We start from the raw sequence: 16,288 nt of genomic DNA on the forward strand, positions 1-16,288 counted from the left end.
ATATATATATATATCTCTGGATCCCCCTACCCTTTCTGCTTATATCGTCACCACACTTAGCAGAGCCCCATATATAGTTTGTGCTCTGAACAACTAAAAGTGGCATCATTCACCCAGATTATGATGTGAGGGGCATCCCCAGAATTTTAGCACATGACTGCCCTGTATTGGAAAAGTGAGATGAACTAGCACACATTTAATAAACATATCTAATTCATGCACGCATCCAACATGTATGCAAACATGCCTACATCACACTCCTCCACATCCAAACTCTAAAACAAAAGTTCCCCCCAGCTACAGCCAGGCCTAGCTGCTCCTTCCTCCTGCCTGTCAAGTCTGCTCTCTGCACACACACCCTCACCAGCCCCTTCTGACTCAATCTTGTTCAACTTCACTTGCCTCCTTCCCCAGCCTAATGCTTGGGAGACCTTTCCCACCTCCCAGTGGTGTGTAGCCACATTTTCTGCTCTTCTCTTCTGGTCCTCAGCATGCGGCACTTCCTCTGTTCACAGAGGTGGGGTTTTGCTTGGGAAGGGCACTAGACCATGCTGCCTGCACCCTGCACAACACAAGCTGGGTGCCCTTGACTGAGGTCACATGGTAATCTAGAGTTCACCTCTGGATGACTCACTGCCACTCTCCCCAGCAGCTGCCCCCGTTTCCTTTAGACCCCTCTCTACACCCTCCAACTGCACTGCAAAGATGAGGCCACATCAGGGAAGAGGTCCCTTGGAATAGATAGCTCCAGAGCTTCTTCATCCTCTGGTCTCTGAGAAAGTGGGGTCAAAATGTGCCAGAAATCTTGCCATTTGCAACAAGATGGATGGACCTTGAGGGCACTATGCTAAATGAAATACCTCAGACAGAGAAAGACAAACACTCTATGATCTCACAAGTGGAATCTAAAAAAAAATTTTTGATAATTTGAAAACAACTCATAGATACAGAGAACAGATTGGTGGTTGCCAGAGGTGGCGGTGAGGGCTGAGTAGAATATGTGAAAGTGGTAAAAAGGAACAAACTTCCAGTGATAAGTCATGGGGGGAATTCCCTGGCAGTCCAGTGGTTAGAATTTCGTGCATCCACTGCCGTGGGCCTGGGTTCAATCCCTGCTCAAGGAACTAAGATCCCACAAGCTGCATGGTGTGGCCAAAAACAACAACAACAAAAAGAAGTCATGGGGATGTAATGTATGGCACAGTTGACTATAGTTAATAATACTGTGTTGCATATTTGAAAGTGGCTAAGGCTGTAGATCTTAAAAGTTCTCATCACAAGAAAAATGAGAAGGAAATGTCTGAATCTAGGACTGGGGCAAGAAATATACAGAATGAACCTGGAGCATCTTGTAGTGCCAGAGAGTACGGAAATGCTAAAAAAAAAAAAAAAAGCAAAAACAAAAAGCACTATGAGAGTATGTCAAAGGTGGAGTGTAATTCCCCATCGCTTAAGTGTGGGTAGCACATAGTGACTTCCTTCCAAAGAGGACAGTGTGGAAATCGAGAGAAAAGAGTAGCTTCAAGACAGAGAAACCTGGGAATTCCCTGGTGGTCCAGTGCTTAGGACTCCGCAAGCAGTGAAACCTGAGGGCCCGAGTCCAATCCCTGGTCAGGGAACTAAGGTCCTACAAGCTGCGCGGTGTGGCCAAAAAAAAAAAAAGCAGAGAAACCTGACAAACACGACTTCAGGCAGGTGATCAAGGTTAACACAACAGAGATAAACCATGTGGATAGACTATACCCTTGATATGATGTGATGAGAATGGCATTTTACTTCTGTGGTTTCCTTCCCCAAAACCCCAAACTCCAGTCTATTCATAAGAAAAACATCAGACAAATCCCACTTGAGGGACATTATACAAAACTCCTGACCAATACTCCTCAAAACTGTCAAGGTCATCAAAAACAAGGAAAGTCTGAAAAACTGTCACAGCCAAGAGGAGCCTAAGGAGGTAAGACAACTAAGTGTAATGTGGTGTTCTGGATGGGATCCTGGAACAGAAAAAGGGACATTAGGTAAAAACTAAGGAAATCTGAATAAATGTGGGTTTTAGGTAATACTATTATATCCATATTGGTTCCTTAATTGTAACAAATATACTGTACTAAGATTTGATATTAATTACAGGGGAAATTGGGTGTGGGTATACAGAAATTCTCTGGACTATTTTCACAATTTTCTGTAAATTTAAAACTATTTGAAAATAAATAGTTTATTTTAAAAAGTAATTAAAAGCAACCCAAGTGCCGATCAATAGATGAATGGATAAAGAAGATGTGACATATATATACATATGTGTGTATATATATATATGTGTGTGTGTGTGTGTGTGTACACACACACACAGTGGAATATTACTCAGCCATAAAAAAGAATGAAATCTGGCCATTTGCGACAACATGGATGAACTTAGAGGGTATTATGCTAAGTGCAGTACGTCACACAGAGAAAGACAAATACTGCATGAGTTCACTTATACGTGGAATCTAAAAAATAAAACAAATGAACAAACATAACAAAACAGAAACAGATTTATAGATACAGAGAACAAACAGGTGGTTGCTAGAGGGGAGGAGATACACACCTTGGAGATATTTTTCTATTAGTATACAGGGAGCTTCCTTATGATTTGCTATAGCTGCAGAGTATTCCACTGCAGCAAAGTCTCGACATTTATTTATCAGCTCTTTATTGAGTTGTTTCCAGTCTTTCACTACTATAAGCAATGCTACAGTGAATAACACTGCACATATGTCATCTCATATAGTGGAAATATTTCTATAGGATAAATTTCTAAAAGTGGGATATTGAGCTAAAGAGTATATACATCAGTAATTCGGATACATATTAAATTCCCCTCCATAAAGGTAATCCCAATTTACGCTCCCACTAGCAATATAAGAGTGTCTATTTCCCCATCAAGGCAGTGTGTGGTCAAACTTTTGCATATTTATCATGTGATAGAAGAAAAATGGTTTCTGACTGTCCTTATAATTTGCATTTCTTTTTTTGCAATTGAAGCTGAGCAAATATTCATGTTTTCCTTTCATTTCATTTTCTGTGAGCGCTTCATATTCTTTGCTCATTTTTATACTGGGCTTTTGTGTTTTTTCCTCATAAAATTCTAGGAGCTATTTATATTTTAGGAAGACTTGACCTTTCTCTGCATAGGGGCTGCAAATATTTTCCTTTGTCATCTGTGTTTCCACTAGGTTTTTAACGCTTGCCCATAGACTCTGCCCTTTGCTCCAGCAGAACCTCCCTCTCCAGGCCACCTGCCCCCTCTCACAACCACATCCCAAAGCCCCTTTAGTTCCTCACTCTTCCTGGTGACATTAGACCTCTTGGTGACATCTGACTCTATACTGAAGACTCCTCTTGTGTGTAAATAACATTTATTCTGTCCTTTATCGACTTTAGGGGTTACACATTCTCAGTAGAACGTAGAAAACACAGAAAAGCGCACAGAAGAAAAGCAAAACTCACCTTATATTCCACCTCTTAGGATAACCACTTCCTGTTTATCAAGGCCTATGCATGTTTTTAATTGCGTATAGGTTTATTTATTTACAAAATAAATTTCTTACATTTACCCAGTTCCTTTGGGAGTGTATAACTGCACTTTCCCTCTTGGATATCTCCTTGCCCCTATTCTGTCTCCACAAGGAGGTAAGCTCGAGGAGCTGACGTGGGGGGAAATTTTCCCTCCTGCCCATCCCCACAGCAGCCTCACTCTCTCTCCTGGACCCCTGGCCACGTTTCTCCTGCCCCATCCCCACCCCCTCCAAGCTTAACCACTGCCCTCACTCCTGCCAGAGACGTCAAATTCCTGGTCTCATCGGGTCTTCAGAACCACCTTGGTGGAAACCTCGGATCATCAATCCATCACCCCAAAAGATGCTAGTTTCCCTCCTTCTGCTGGTGAAACCAGCCAAGAGGAACGTCCAAGACTCACCCAAGCATTGTTTCCGGCCCACGTCTTGTCTTGCGTGCACCAAACATTTCCCAAATTCGTCCTGCTCTGTTTGGTCTCCTGTCTTTATTCATGCTCTTCCTCGCTGTCCCCTTCCTGCAGCAGGTCTCCCCATGACCTGTTCGTCACGTTCTGCCCATCCTCTGCCCCAGCGCAGCCCCGCCTTCCCTTCCCTCCTGAGTCTCCCACTGCAGTCCTCCCCCTTCCCTGGCTCTGTGTTCCAGGAGGCCTCCTCTGAGAAGCTGCTGGCCAGGTGCCCCGGACTCCCAAGGTGCCAGTCACTTCCCCTGGCAGACCATTTATCTCTCTGTATTGTCATTTCCTGTTTATTCCTCTGTCTCCCTATTGACCATACACTGGGGGCAGGACTGTCATTTTCATTGACGCATTTCGAATGCCTGCACGTATGAACATTAAATAAGTTTGTTGACCAAGGAAAGGAATGGCTCCCCCAGCTAATGTGACCACTCCCGCATTGAAACTTCAAAGCTCTCCAACCAGGATGCCTCCTGGAGGGCCAACGTGGCCCAGCTGGAATTGGCATCCTCTTAGGTCTGATGTGCAAACTCCTTCATCTCGACTGATAGTCTTCCTATCACCCTTTTCTGACTGTCACCGAGGCCCTCTCTGAACCTCAGTTTACTTATCTGTCTAGAGAAGAGAACACTCGGGAAAACTGTGAGGACCAAGTGAATGACATACTTTGTAAATGGCAATGTGATGAATGAATACGAGGTGTGGGTACATCATAAAAAAGAGTGCTACCATTCATTCAGCATGTTTTCTATACCAGGCACTGTTCTAACATCTAACTATTAATGCCTTTCATCCAAACAAATCAGATCCCCTTTCATAGAAAAGTATACTGAGGCACAGAGCAGTTAATGACTTACTTGCCTAGGATTCCACACTGGCAGTAGAGGAGCTGGGATTTGAATCCAGACCACATAGCTCCACTTGCTTAACCACCACCCTATATTGTCCGTCTATTAAATAATAGTATTATTTGGTCTGACAGCTGCCCTATTCAATTAATTAATTAATTGGGTTTTGTGACCCAATCATACAACCACGTTCTCCCAGCATGATTCTAACTCCAATGGTAAATCTGTAGGTAGATTTTTGTGTAGATAATCACTTATCTCCCAAGGATGGAGACATGTTCAAAATGTAGCTCTTTAAAAAGCACCATGCCCAGGGACTTCTCTGGCAGTTCAGTGGTTAAGACTCCGTACTTCCACTGCAAGGGGCGTGGGTTCGATCCCTGGTTGGGGAACTCCCACATGTTGCACGGTGCTGCCAAAAAAAAAAGAATCATGCCCATATTTTTTGTTCTTTGACATTTGTATTATCAGATTCAAATAGAATAAATACTCATCGGCTGAATTAAACACAGAGAAGTTTAAAGGCATCTGTTTTGTCATACTTGACATGGACTTACCTTCAGTGGTACTGACATATATATATCCCCAATCCCACCATTCCAGGCCCTCCAAGCATTCTGAGGATGAGATTTCCATTCCCTTCCCTCGTTTTCAGAATCTCCTCACCAAGAGAGAGATGGGGATGAAGAAGGGGAGGGAAGAGGCCACCCTGGGCACAGGAGAAGAGAGATAGGAGAGTTTTGGTGGATCCTTCTGTGTCTGTGGCTCAGGGGACAGGCTCTGCTCCCCTGGACTGCCTTGCGGGGGGGCATAGCAAGGTCACTTCCATGTATGTAGTTTCCCTGGCCCTTCTCCTTTGCCTGTCCTGTTCCCACTCCCCTGATGCCAGCCTCATCCTTGACACAAAGCACTATGGGGGCCAGAGAAAGGAGAGGGAGCAGAAAGAGCCCAGCGCTGGATACCCAAGGAGAGACCGAGGACAGAAAAGAGGATGCCTGCCCCCAGGGGACAGCTAGAAGCAAGAGACCTGCCTCCTGGCACCATGCCCCCTAACTGCCAGGACGCACAGCCTTTACTTCTGGGGGGCCAGAAACTTGTGGGAGGTTGGGAGGGAAAGAGAGGGCAAAAGATGGAAGAGACTAGAGAGGTCCAGAGAAAAAGGGTAGAGGTGAAGGGGACCAATGTATGTTCCATTATTAAATGATAGATATGGAGAATAAAAAAAGATGCAGAGGACAGCAATTCTGTAGTGTAACAGAATACATCCATGTATTCACCACCAAGATTAGACAGTGTTAACATTTTGCCATATTTCCTTTAGTTTTCTTCATTTTTAAATTTTTGTTTGTTTATTTAGTTATTGGCCGCAGTGTGCAGCATGCAGGATCTTAGTCTCCTGACCTGGGATCGAACCCATGCCCCCTGCAGTGGAAGCGAAGAGTCTCAACCACTGGACCGCCACGGAAGTCCCTAGTTTTCTTCATTTTTTTTTAAAAGGGATAATACATTAGAGACACTGCTATAATCCCCTCCCCACACCTGTAAACCATCATTTCCTGTCCCTTCTCCCTTAGAGGGAGCTATTCCTCTGGAGTCCTGTCTCTCCCATCTATGTTTTTACTTTTACTACATGGGCATACGTAGGTATGTATCCACAAGAATATATCCTATTGCTCATGTGTCCTGCATTTTTACATACCTGGTATGATTTGACCTATATTCTTTTGCCACTTGGTTTTACCTTAACATCACATTTTTGAAACTTATCCCTGTTGATACATGAGTTAGTGCATTCATTTTATCTGCTGTATAGTATTCCACTTTGATTACATTTGCATTTCTGTTCTCCTGTAGGTAGACATTGAAGTTGTTTCCAGTTTTTGTTGTTGTTATTGCAAAAACCATGAATGGACATCCTCATACATGTCTCCCTGTGCACATCTGTGAGAATTCCACTAGAGTCACACCTAGAAGTAGAATTGCCGAGTTCCAAAGGAAATGTGTGTTTCCAGCTTTACCAGATATTGCCAAATTGCCCTCTAAAACAATTGTGTCCAATACTCCATGAATTTCTGCTTCTGAGGGGTGTGAAATGAGAGCTCTTTCTGGATAAAATTTGTACTTCCCCATGAGCTAATGTGGATAAGTAGCTTTTCACATTTATGGACCACTCATATTTCCTCTTCAGGAAATGACCTGCCCATATCTTCCGTTCAGTTTTCTGTGGGGTGTGTGTGTGTGTGTGTGTGTGTGTGTGTGTGTGTGTGTCCTTTTCTTACTGATTATAAAAGTACTTTATTTATGATTGATACTAAATCTTTTTCAGTTATGTGGATTGCAAATCTCTTCTCCCAGTCTGTGGGGGACTGTCTTTCACTCTGCGGTGTCTTTTGTTATTTAAAAGTTTTTAATTATTACTGAAGCTGGGTGATTGATACATGGGGGTTCATTATACTGTTATCTCTATTTTTGTGTAATTTTGAAAATTACCCTAACAAAAAGATTTGTAAAAATCTATAGAACAAATAATTCTCTATCATCCCAAATTCCTAAAGATCATCTCCTATATTTCATAGTTTTACTTTCCACATTCAGGTCTCTAATGCCACTGGAATTTATTTTTGTAGTGCCAGAGGATCAAATATTATCTTTCCCTCATAGATGGCCAACTGTCCCAGTTCTATTTCTGATCCTGTGTGTCCCTTCTCCTCTGACCAGAAATTTCTCCTCTGCACCATATATCCTTAGGTCTGTTTCTATGCTCTCTATTCTGTTCCTTAGTCACTGTGTCTAGTCTTACATTTTGCCACAGTTTTAATTCCCATATTACCAGATTGGCCAGAGTAGTACCTCTCAGACCAAAATGGTATCCCTTCTTCTTTTTCTTCTTCAGATCACGTGGCTCTTCTTGGCCCTTTTTCTTCCCATATAAATTTTATGATCAGCTTACCCAATTCCAGAAAGGAAAAACCCAACACTGTTGGGTTAGTTGGAATCGTGTTGAATTTCTAGATTCATCTGGGGGAGAACCAACATCTTTCTAACACAATACCTTCCCTACCATTACCTTGGCACGTCTATGTACGAGGTCTTCTTTTTTGGTCCCTAAGTAAGAATTTGTATTTGTTTTCTCCATGAGGGCCTTGCTCAGTCTTTGTTAGATTTGTTCCTGGGGCCTGGGGGGTTTACTGCTCTCCCCCTACCCCGTGCCCACATCAGCTATGCCAGGCGCATCTGTCCTTACCCCCTACCCCTGCCCCTTGGTCCACGCCCTCCCCTCCCACTGTCCAGGGGGCAGCTGTCCTGCTCCAACAGCTGACTAGTCCTGTGAGGGCTTGCAGAGTGGACACGGCTCCCACCTCCCACCTTGGGGCCCGTCAGCTGAGTCTGGGGCAAGGCACAGTTGTTTCCCTGGGGACAATGAGCTGCATTCTGTACGGGCCCCTCTCTGGGCCTCCCTCTCCCCGACCAGAGCAACTGTTCTTGTGGGTAAGGAAGGGCCCCACCTGTCAGCTCTAGTTACTCTCTCAGGCAACATCCAACTCCCTGACCCCTTTCCTTCGTGTCTTATGAGCCTGTCTAGTGTGTGTCTTACGGCCCAATTGCCTGTTCATGGGTCTGTCATTGCCTGGAACTGGTGGGCAGGGGAATGGTGGACATGGAAAGGGACCGTCCCTCTCTAACCTCAGAGGACCTGCCGTTCCCACAGTTTTCTCTTAGTTGTCGCCACGTTCAGGCCTCAAATCCTAAAATTGCCCCACTCAGGTAGATTAATGTCTACAGTCCCAGGCAGAGAGGTGTTGTGATAGGGGACAGGGCTGGAACTCTGCCCTTCCCCACTGACACGTTCCATACCTGGCTGGCCTCGGCACCTGCTGTCCTCGGCACTGCCTGCCCTGGGTGAGGCCTCCCTGGCCTCTTCTCAGAATCCTTGTTTGGGGGTCAGCCCTGCCCTCAACCTCCCACAACAGGGAAGGGCTGCAGGCCAGTGCTGATCCCCCAGGCGTGATGACAGGGCACTGGAACATGGCAGAGCCAGAACGCAGACCTCCATTGCTTCTTCAGGCGTTAACTGAGCCCCAGCACCCACTCTCAGTAGCTGTTCATGAGTGTCAGGGTGCCTCATAGCAGGTCTTCAAGGAGCAGCCAGTAGGGCTGGCCTCAGACATAGGATGTGCTGGGAGGGATAACCCAAAAATATGGAAGGAAGGAAACTTTTTTTTGTAAATTTTAAAAAAATCGTTGGGATTTCCCTGGTGGTCCAGTGGTTAAGACCCCACGCTTCCAATGCAGGGGGTGTGAGTTGGATCCCTGGTTGGGGAACTAAGATCCCACATCTTAGTGTGGCAAAAAAAAAAAAAAAAAAAATTATGGAAATATAGTTGATTTACATTGTGTTAATTTCTGCTGTACAGCAAAGCGATTCAGCTATACAGTACATATATATATATTCTTTTTCATATTCTTTTCCATTATGGTTTATCACAGGACATGGAATATAGTTCCCTGTGCTATACAGTAGGACCTTGTTGTTTATCCATCCTATATATAATAGTTTGCATCTGCTAATCCCAAACTCCCAATCAGGAAGGAAACTGTTGTTTATTGAGCACCTTCTAGAAGCCAAGCTCTGGACTTGGTAATCTCCCATCTCTTGATCCTGTCAGAGGCAGGTTCTATGATGATTCGCCTTTTAGGCAGGAGGCCCGCTGCACAGCGCAACTCCAGGGGGGTCACTCCTGCCCCAGTTGCACAGCGTGCAGTCTGCTCCGGCATCCAGAGTAGCCCGGAGAGGGTCCCAGAGCTGGCATGTGAATCCAGATTGGAGTGACCATCAGAAGCACTCTTCACCTCCCTGTTTGGGTCCAAGCAGAGTGAGTGGCTGTGCGGTACAATGGTTTGAACCCCTGGATGGAGACAGCAGAAAGGGGTGGGAGAAGTGGAAGGCCCAGTGCTCACAGGTCTCACGAGAACCCATTAGCTCTATTAACAGCTCTCACCACCTCATCCTCAGTTTGCCCATCTGTTTGTCTGTCACGCTGCTGACTGCTACTGTGTGAGTCCTGTGTCCTCGTCACCAGGTACACACTTGTTGTTGACATGAATGGCCCAATTAAATGATGTCTATGTGTGGAGAGGGGGGGTCCCCAGGACACCTCTGTGTGGCCCTGAGGATCTGGGGAGAGGACCACGAAGGAGGACCTCAGGGGTCACTTACTGCTCAGCCCACAGGCCTCAACTTCACAAGTTGGCACCCAAACACATTTTTTGTTTTTTAATTGCCTTTGAGGAACAGGAGGTTTGACGAATTTCCTCCCTGGCCAGCAGAGTGTTGGAGGCAGGGGTCAGAACCGTGCGTGAAAGATCCATTACACAAGACTAAATCAGGAACTAGAAGGAACTGCTCTCTGGTAGCTTTGTTGCCAGAAGGGATGGTTATCTTTCCAGGAAAGGCTGAGGAAATCCTTTTCTGCCTTGGGGCAGGCCGGGGGATGGGATTAATCCCAGGTGATGGTGGGAAGGAGATGAAGAAGTGAGTTAATCCCAGGGGGGGACGAGGGGTAGAGAATAAACTAAAACCAGATCCAGGCCCTGGACACAGCGGCTGCCCCTCCCCCACCTCCCTTCCCAACCCCCTCTGGGGTTTCCTATTGTTACCAGAGACGACGTCCTGTTTCCTTTACCTGCCTCACTGTCCCAGGCCCCTGGAGCCCCCTACTGTCTCAGGGAGCAGGGATGGGACAGAAGTCTGGCCCCAGACCCAGGGTCCAAGGATCTCACAGCTGGAAGATCTCACAGCAGTGGAAACTGACCTGGGAGGTATGGGGTGCAATTTACCCAAGGTCACAGCATTGCAGATCTGCGTCAGCACTTGGGCGGGCCTCCACGGTTCTCTCAGTTCTCTCGAGATTACATACTTTGAAGGTTCCCAGAGGGAACCTGACTTCCCCTCCCTTAGGCTCAGCGTGGTCAGTTCCTCCCCTCCAAATGCCTCTCTCCAGCTGACTGTGGCCCGCAGGACTCACACACATCCTAGGAATGTGTTTGGATCCATGGAGTTCTGGGGCTCAGTAGCACAGGCTCTAGGACAAGCAGGCCTGGGTTTGGATCCCATCACAGAACCTTTATTTATTTATTTATTCTAGCAAGAAATGTTTATGCTGAGCACTAGGGACACAGCAGCAGACAAAGTAGACATAAGTCCCTACTCTCATGGAGTTTACATTCTAGTGAGGGAGGCAGATAATCAGCAAGATAAGGAAGGAAGATACATAGCCTGTCAGAAGGATTTGCTGAGGAGATAAATAAAGCAGAGGAGGGGATGGAGAGAAGGCAGCAGGAGATGGGGTGGAGGGAATGTACTGTTAAATAGGATGGATGGGTAACATCTGGGCAAAGACTTAAAGGCGGTGAGAGGTGGAGCCATGTGGATACCTGGAGAAAGAGCCTTGTAGGCAGGAGCAATAGTACGCGCAAAGGCCCTGAGGCAGAAACATGTCTGGCACAGTTAAGAGCAGCAGGAGGCCAGTGGGGCAGGCAGAGTGAGAGAGAAAAGGGCTAGAAGTTGAATCAGGAAGCCAGGGGGAGGTCAGACACCCAGGGCCTTACAGGTCACAATTAAAGCCTTTGGCTTTAACTCTGAATGAAAAGGGAGCCAAAAGGACAGGATCTGACTCATGTTTTAGACAGGTCATTCTGGTCACTGTGTGGAAAAGAGAAACAGGAAAACCAGTTAGGAGGCTACTACAATAATTCAGGTGAAAGATGACAAATGCTCAGACGAGGGTAGTCAGGGCAGCACTGGTGAGAAGTGGGGAGATTCTGAGTTTTTTTTTTTTTTAATTAATTTATTTATTTTTGGCTGTGTTGGGTCTTCGTTTCTGTGCGAGGGCTTTCTCTAGTTGCGGCGAGTGGGGGCCACTCTTCATTGGGGTGCGCGGGCCTCTCACTATCGCGGCCTCTCTTGTTGAGGAGCACAGGTTCCAGACACGCAGGCTCAGTAGTTGTGGCTCACGGGCCCAGTTGCTCCAGCTCAGTAGTTGTGGCTCACGTGTCCAGTTGCTCTGCGGCATGTGGGATCCTCCCAGACCATGGCTGGAACCCGTGTCCCTTGCATCAGCAGGCAGATTCTGGGAAGCCCGATTCCGAATATTTTGAAAGCAGAGCCAACAGGATTTACGAATGTGGGTAGTGAACTGTGATAAGAAGAGAGAGGTCAAGGATAAATTCTAGGATTTTGGCCAGAAGTAACTAGAAAGACGCAGTTGCCACTTACAGATAAGGGGAAAGCCTGAGGGAGGGGCAGGTCTGAGGGGGAGACTTGGCCACTTATCTGCTGTAATTCTGGGTAAGTCGCTTAACCCCTCTAAACCTCAGCTTCCTTATCTGTACAAAGGTCATACTAATCATTCCCCTGCAGAGCCGATGGTAAGAATTGAGTGAGATCATGAACTCACAGGCGTGACGCACATACATACTCAATACACGTTCCACCCACAGCCCAGGGATGACACTGACCATCACAGCTCCTCAGGAAGGGACAGGAGGGAGAGGAAGACCATACCTACACATCTGTACTTTAGCTCCTCTCCCGGCCCAACTTCCTCCAGGAAGAAGGGGGACAGACCTTTTCGACAAAATTGGAAGTTTTCTTTCTTCAAGGTCTTTGATGGTTTTGGAGATGGTGATGATGTTAATGGGGGATGGCGGTGGATTGATGATAAACGATCATATTCCCATGTCCTTATTCTTACAAAACCCTTTCACGGCCATTATCTCATCTGAGTCCATCAAGGCAGAAATTATACCCATTCTATGAAGTAGAAGAATGAGGGGGTGGTTAAGACTCTGCGCTTCCAATGCAGGGGGTGCAGGTTTGATCCCTGGTCTGGGAACTTGGATCCCACATGCTGGGTGGCCAAAAAAAAAAAAAGAGGTACTTTAAAAATTTTTATATTATATTGGAGTATAGTTGATAAACAATGTTGTGTTAGTTTCAGGTGTACAGCAAAGTGATTCAGTTATACGTATACATGTATCCATTCTTTTTCAAATTCTTTTCCCATTTAGGTTATTACAGAATATTGAGCAGAGTTCCCTGTGCTATACAGTAGGTCCTTGCTGGTTATCTATTTTATTTTGTTTTATTTTAAAATATTGATTGATTGATTGATGTACTGTGTGGCATGTGGGATCTTTGTTCCCCGACCAGGGATCGAACCCGTGCCCCCTGTATTGGAAACGCAGGGTCTTAACCACTAGACCGCCAGGGAAGTCCCTGGTTATCTATTTTAAATATAGCAGTGTGTACATGTCAGAATGAGGTATTTAAAAACAAAATAAAACAAACCCGGACCATCTCTACCTCACTCTCTCATGGAACTCCATTTAATCTTTGGGGGAAAACGTGGGTGAAGAGGGTCCTGACGTGGGTATCCCTCTTCCCATCCCTGAGTGGGAGTGCTGCCCAGCTGTGTCCAGCTATGATATGGACTGTACCTCACGCCTCTATCCCAGGAGAGGGCCCACAATGCCTGCCCCGGTCCATTCTCCATCTCGGCCACTCTGAGCATGCCCGGTGTGTGGGTTGCAACCTTACTGCTTCTGAGGTTTGGGTCAGTGGGTCTCATACATTGTTCCATTCCAGTTACTCCTCCCAATTACTGAGGTGACAGACGAGGGGACTGGAACCCAGAAGAATCAACGTGCCTCAGATCACACCATTAGAAAGTGCAGTGCAGACGCTGAGGTCTGCACCCAGCAGGAGGAATTCCTGCATCACTTCTTCCAGCCCAGCTGCCCCCTCCCCTCCACATACCAGGTGCCAGAACACAGCTGTCTCTTCCTTGCTCCCCCAGCCCAGGCAAGCTGTCCTGGGTGGGGCTGAGCTGGGTGGGGCCGCCCTGGGGAGTGTCCAGTGAGGCTGTAGCCCCTGCAGGCAAATTCAGCTGGACACTGATGCTAAACGGCAGTCCCTACTGGTGAGAACTGGGCTGCTGCCCATTGGTGGGCGGTGGGGGACTGGGAGGGTACGAAGTGTCAGGTCTGGGTGGATCAAGGTCCCTGAAAAGAAAACTTAGAATTGCCCGGGGAAGAACTCCTGTTGGACTGAGGGAGAGGGGTTAGGGAACGCCAGGTGACTGAGAGTGCACAGGAGGAGGGGGTGACTAGAGGAAGGGAGGGTTCAGGGGACAGTAAGAGCCCCTGGAGGCTGAGAATGGCGAGCTGTAGGTCCCAGCCCCGAATTTACTCTTGCCTTGGCTGTTTGTCTCCATCTGTGCTATGGTGAGTATCCTCCTGCCCCAGCCACCCTTCCCAAAGGGCATCTGGAAAGCAAAAATGACCCTTGAATTGAGATCTGGGGGCGGGAGGGTATAAACTGAAGCAGGGGTTAAATCCTGCCCACCTCATGTCTTTGCCAGGTGAGGAGGGAGCAGGAAAGGCAAGCCTAGAGACTAGATCGCCTTGGAAGTCACTGGCCATGCCCACTCTGCTGCTCCCGCTGCTGCTACGGACACTGCTGGCCCGCCTGCTGCTGCCTGCTGCCCGCCTGGCCCGCCGGCACTTCCTGCCCCTGCTGCGCCGGCTGGCCCACCGCCTGGGCTCTCAGGATATGCGAGAGGCTTTGCTGGGCTGTCTGTTGTTTGTCCTCAGCCAGAGACACCCGCCGGATGCTGGGGAGGCCTCCAGAGTGGCCCGCCTGGAGAGGAGGGACAGGCTAGCCTCCCAAAAATGAGGCCATGAATCCTGGTAGCAGCTGTATCCGCTGAAACGCTTTCTTTTGGAGTAAGACAGTCCTGGCCCCATCACTGACTGCAGCCTGCCCAGTGGGCAGAAGACATGGTGGGGGACTGAGCACGAGAGGGGTCCGGCCAGGACATGCCTCCCCACTCCCCCACTCCCAGCAGAGACGATTGGAAGGATGCTCTGCATTTAGCAGAAAACCCATCATTATCCCTCCCTCCCTGCCCCTGCATTCTTCCCAAGAACTTTTCTTTTCTTTTTTTCTTTTTCTTTTTTTTTTGGCCGCACAGCATGTGGGATCTTAGTTTCCCAACCAGGGATCGAATCTGCGCCCCCTGCATTGGAAGTGCAGAGTCTTAACCACTGGACTGCCAGGGAAGTCCCATCTTTTTAATTTTTTTTTCCAAGAACTTTTCTAATTACCTCTGGCCTGTGAGGGGAGAGGAACTGACTATCCTCCCTCTGCCACCCCCACCCACAGGCAAATGGGGACATGAGGTCCAATGAGGGACAATGGACAATTTAGCTAATCCAGACTCTCTGTCTTTGACTCGTGATTTACCAAGTAGTAAGACCTTGGTTCCCTAGGGAGTCAGTCCTGCCTCCAAAGCCCAGCATGCAGCAGGTGCTCAATAAATATTTGTTGCTTTGAATGCCTGGGATGTCTTTGACAGTCTTTGTCACACTCCTGCACTGCATGACAGTTGAACCTGTCCAGAGGGTAGGGGTGGGGAAACAAGTCAAGGCTTCCTTTTGCTACCTATTCCATTGTCCCTCTCGGTTTGTACATTCTTTTGCCTTATTTGAGTATATTACACTGTAAACCAGCAGTCTTGGATCTGCCTGGCCAGCTCAGGGTAAGGAGGTAAACATCCTCCAGCAAGCGTGGACACTCTTCGCAGCTAGTGATGTGGGAAGAGGGAGATTTGTTTGCTGAGGGACCCTGTGGGCAGCCGCCCAGAGGAGCAGTGTAGAAATGCATACCCCTGAGGGGTCCTCTGCTCAGGATGGGGTCTAAGGGGTAGGGGGTGGGTGGGGTGTGATCTGAGGAATTCACCTATTTCCCCTCCCCAGTGGGAGGCCCCTCGGGAATCAAATAAGAGCTGTCAGAGGCATTTGCATGCCAGCCTCCGGATAATTTGCTTACGGTTCCCATGCAATACTCCTCTCTCCCACCCTCCTACAGCGAGTCCTGGGCTCTCGGTTCAAAGGGGGAAAGTGAGGAGTACAGGCTCCTTTCAGGACCCTCACCCCGTTAGCATACCCCTCAGAAGGTTGGCCTGGGGGAAGAACCGAGACCAGAGCTGTGGGCCCCCAAGCCGGCCCTGCGGGCCTTTCCGCCAGACCCCCGCCTCCCCACACCGCGGCACCATCTGCTTCCTCCCGGAGTCCTCAAAAGCCAGTACACGTGCTCGGCCCCCTCGGGAAGGTGGCCCGGGGGAGGGGCGGGGTGAAGGGGATTCGAACCCCTGGTCCCCTCCAGGGTCACGGGCACCTTTATTTATTTCGCCCGCTCCGGGCCTCCCCTCCCGCCGGCCTTCCGGAGCGCTCCTCACTCCCGAGCGGCGCCGGCGGGACCGAGCCGGCCGCGGGGCGCGGGGCTGGCGCCGGGATCGCCCGTTGCAGCCCCTTTGCCACCCGGCGGCATAGACCGGTCAGACCCGGCGCGGACTGCGGTTTCCGG

The 16,288-nt window shown here is 48.1% G+C and overlaps 1 protein-coding gene and 1 long non-coding RNA gene across 4 annotated transcripts; one reads left to right on the top strand and one right to left on the bottom strand.

Moving 5' to 3' along the window:
* Nucleotides 1-8,729: 8,729 nt before the first annotated feature.
* LOC309607339 lies at nucleotides 8,730-16,173 on the bottom strand. Of its 2 annotated transcripts, none has more exons than XR_014232378.1 (3): nucleotides 16,100-16,173; nucleotides 12,425-12,770; nucleotides 8,730-12,056 (listed from the first exon to the last, which is right to left on the bottom strand). It is a non-coding gene; the product is annotated as an uncharacterized lncRNA (long non-coding RNA). The 2 variants fall into 2 exon arrangements; XR_014232379.1 differs by lacking the exon at nucleotides 16,100-16,173 and adding an exon at nucleotides 14,267-14,337 and having other exon boundaries at nucleotides 11,969-12,056.
* On the top strand, nucleotides 13,791-16,079 carry MYMX (myomixer, myoblast fusion factor). 2 transcript variants are annotated; one of them, XM_082345800.1, is made up of 2 exons: nucleotides 13,791-13,841; nucleotides 14,283-15,244. In XM_082345800.1, exon 2 carries the CDS (start codon nucleotides 14,342-14,344, stop codon nucleotides 14,594-14,596), a length of 255 nt encoding a protein of 84 aa, XP_082201926.1. In that variant the 5' UTR covers nucleotides 13,791-13,841; nucleotides 14,283-14,341; the 3' UTR covers nucleotides 14,597-15,244. The 2 variants fall into 2 exon arrangements, with proteins under 2 accessions (XP_082201926.1, XP_082201927.1); XM_082345801.1 differs by lacking the exon at nucleotides 13,791-13,841 and adding an exon at nucleotides 13,852-14,145 and having other exon boundaries at nucleotides 14,283-16,079.
* Nucleotides 16,174-16,288: the final 115 nt, after the last annotated feature.

The sequence above is a fragment of the Balaenoptera borealis genome, assembly GCF_965194805.1.
Source record: "Balaenoptera borealis genome assembly, chromosome: 12".
Classification (NCBI taxonomy): domain Eukaryota; kingdom Metazoa; phylum Chordata; class Mammalia; order Artiodactyla; family Balaenopteridae; genus Balaenoptera; species Balaenoptera borealis.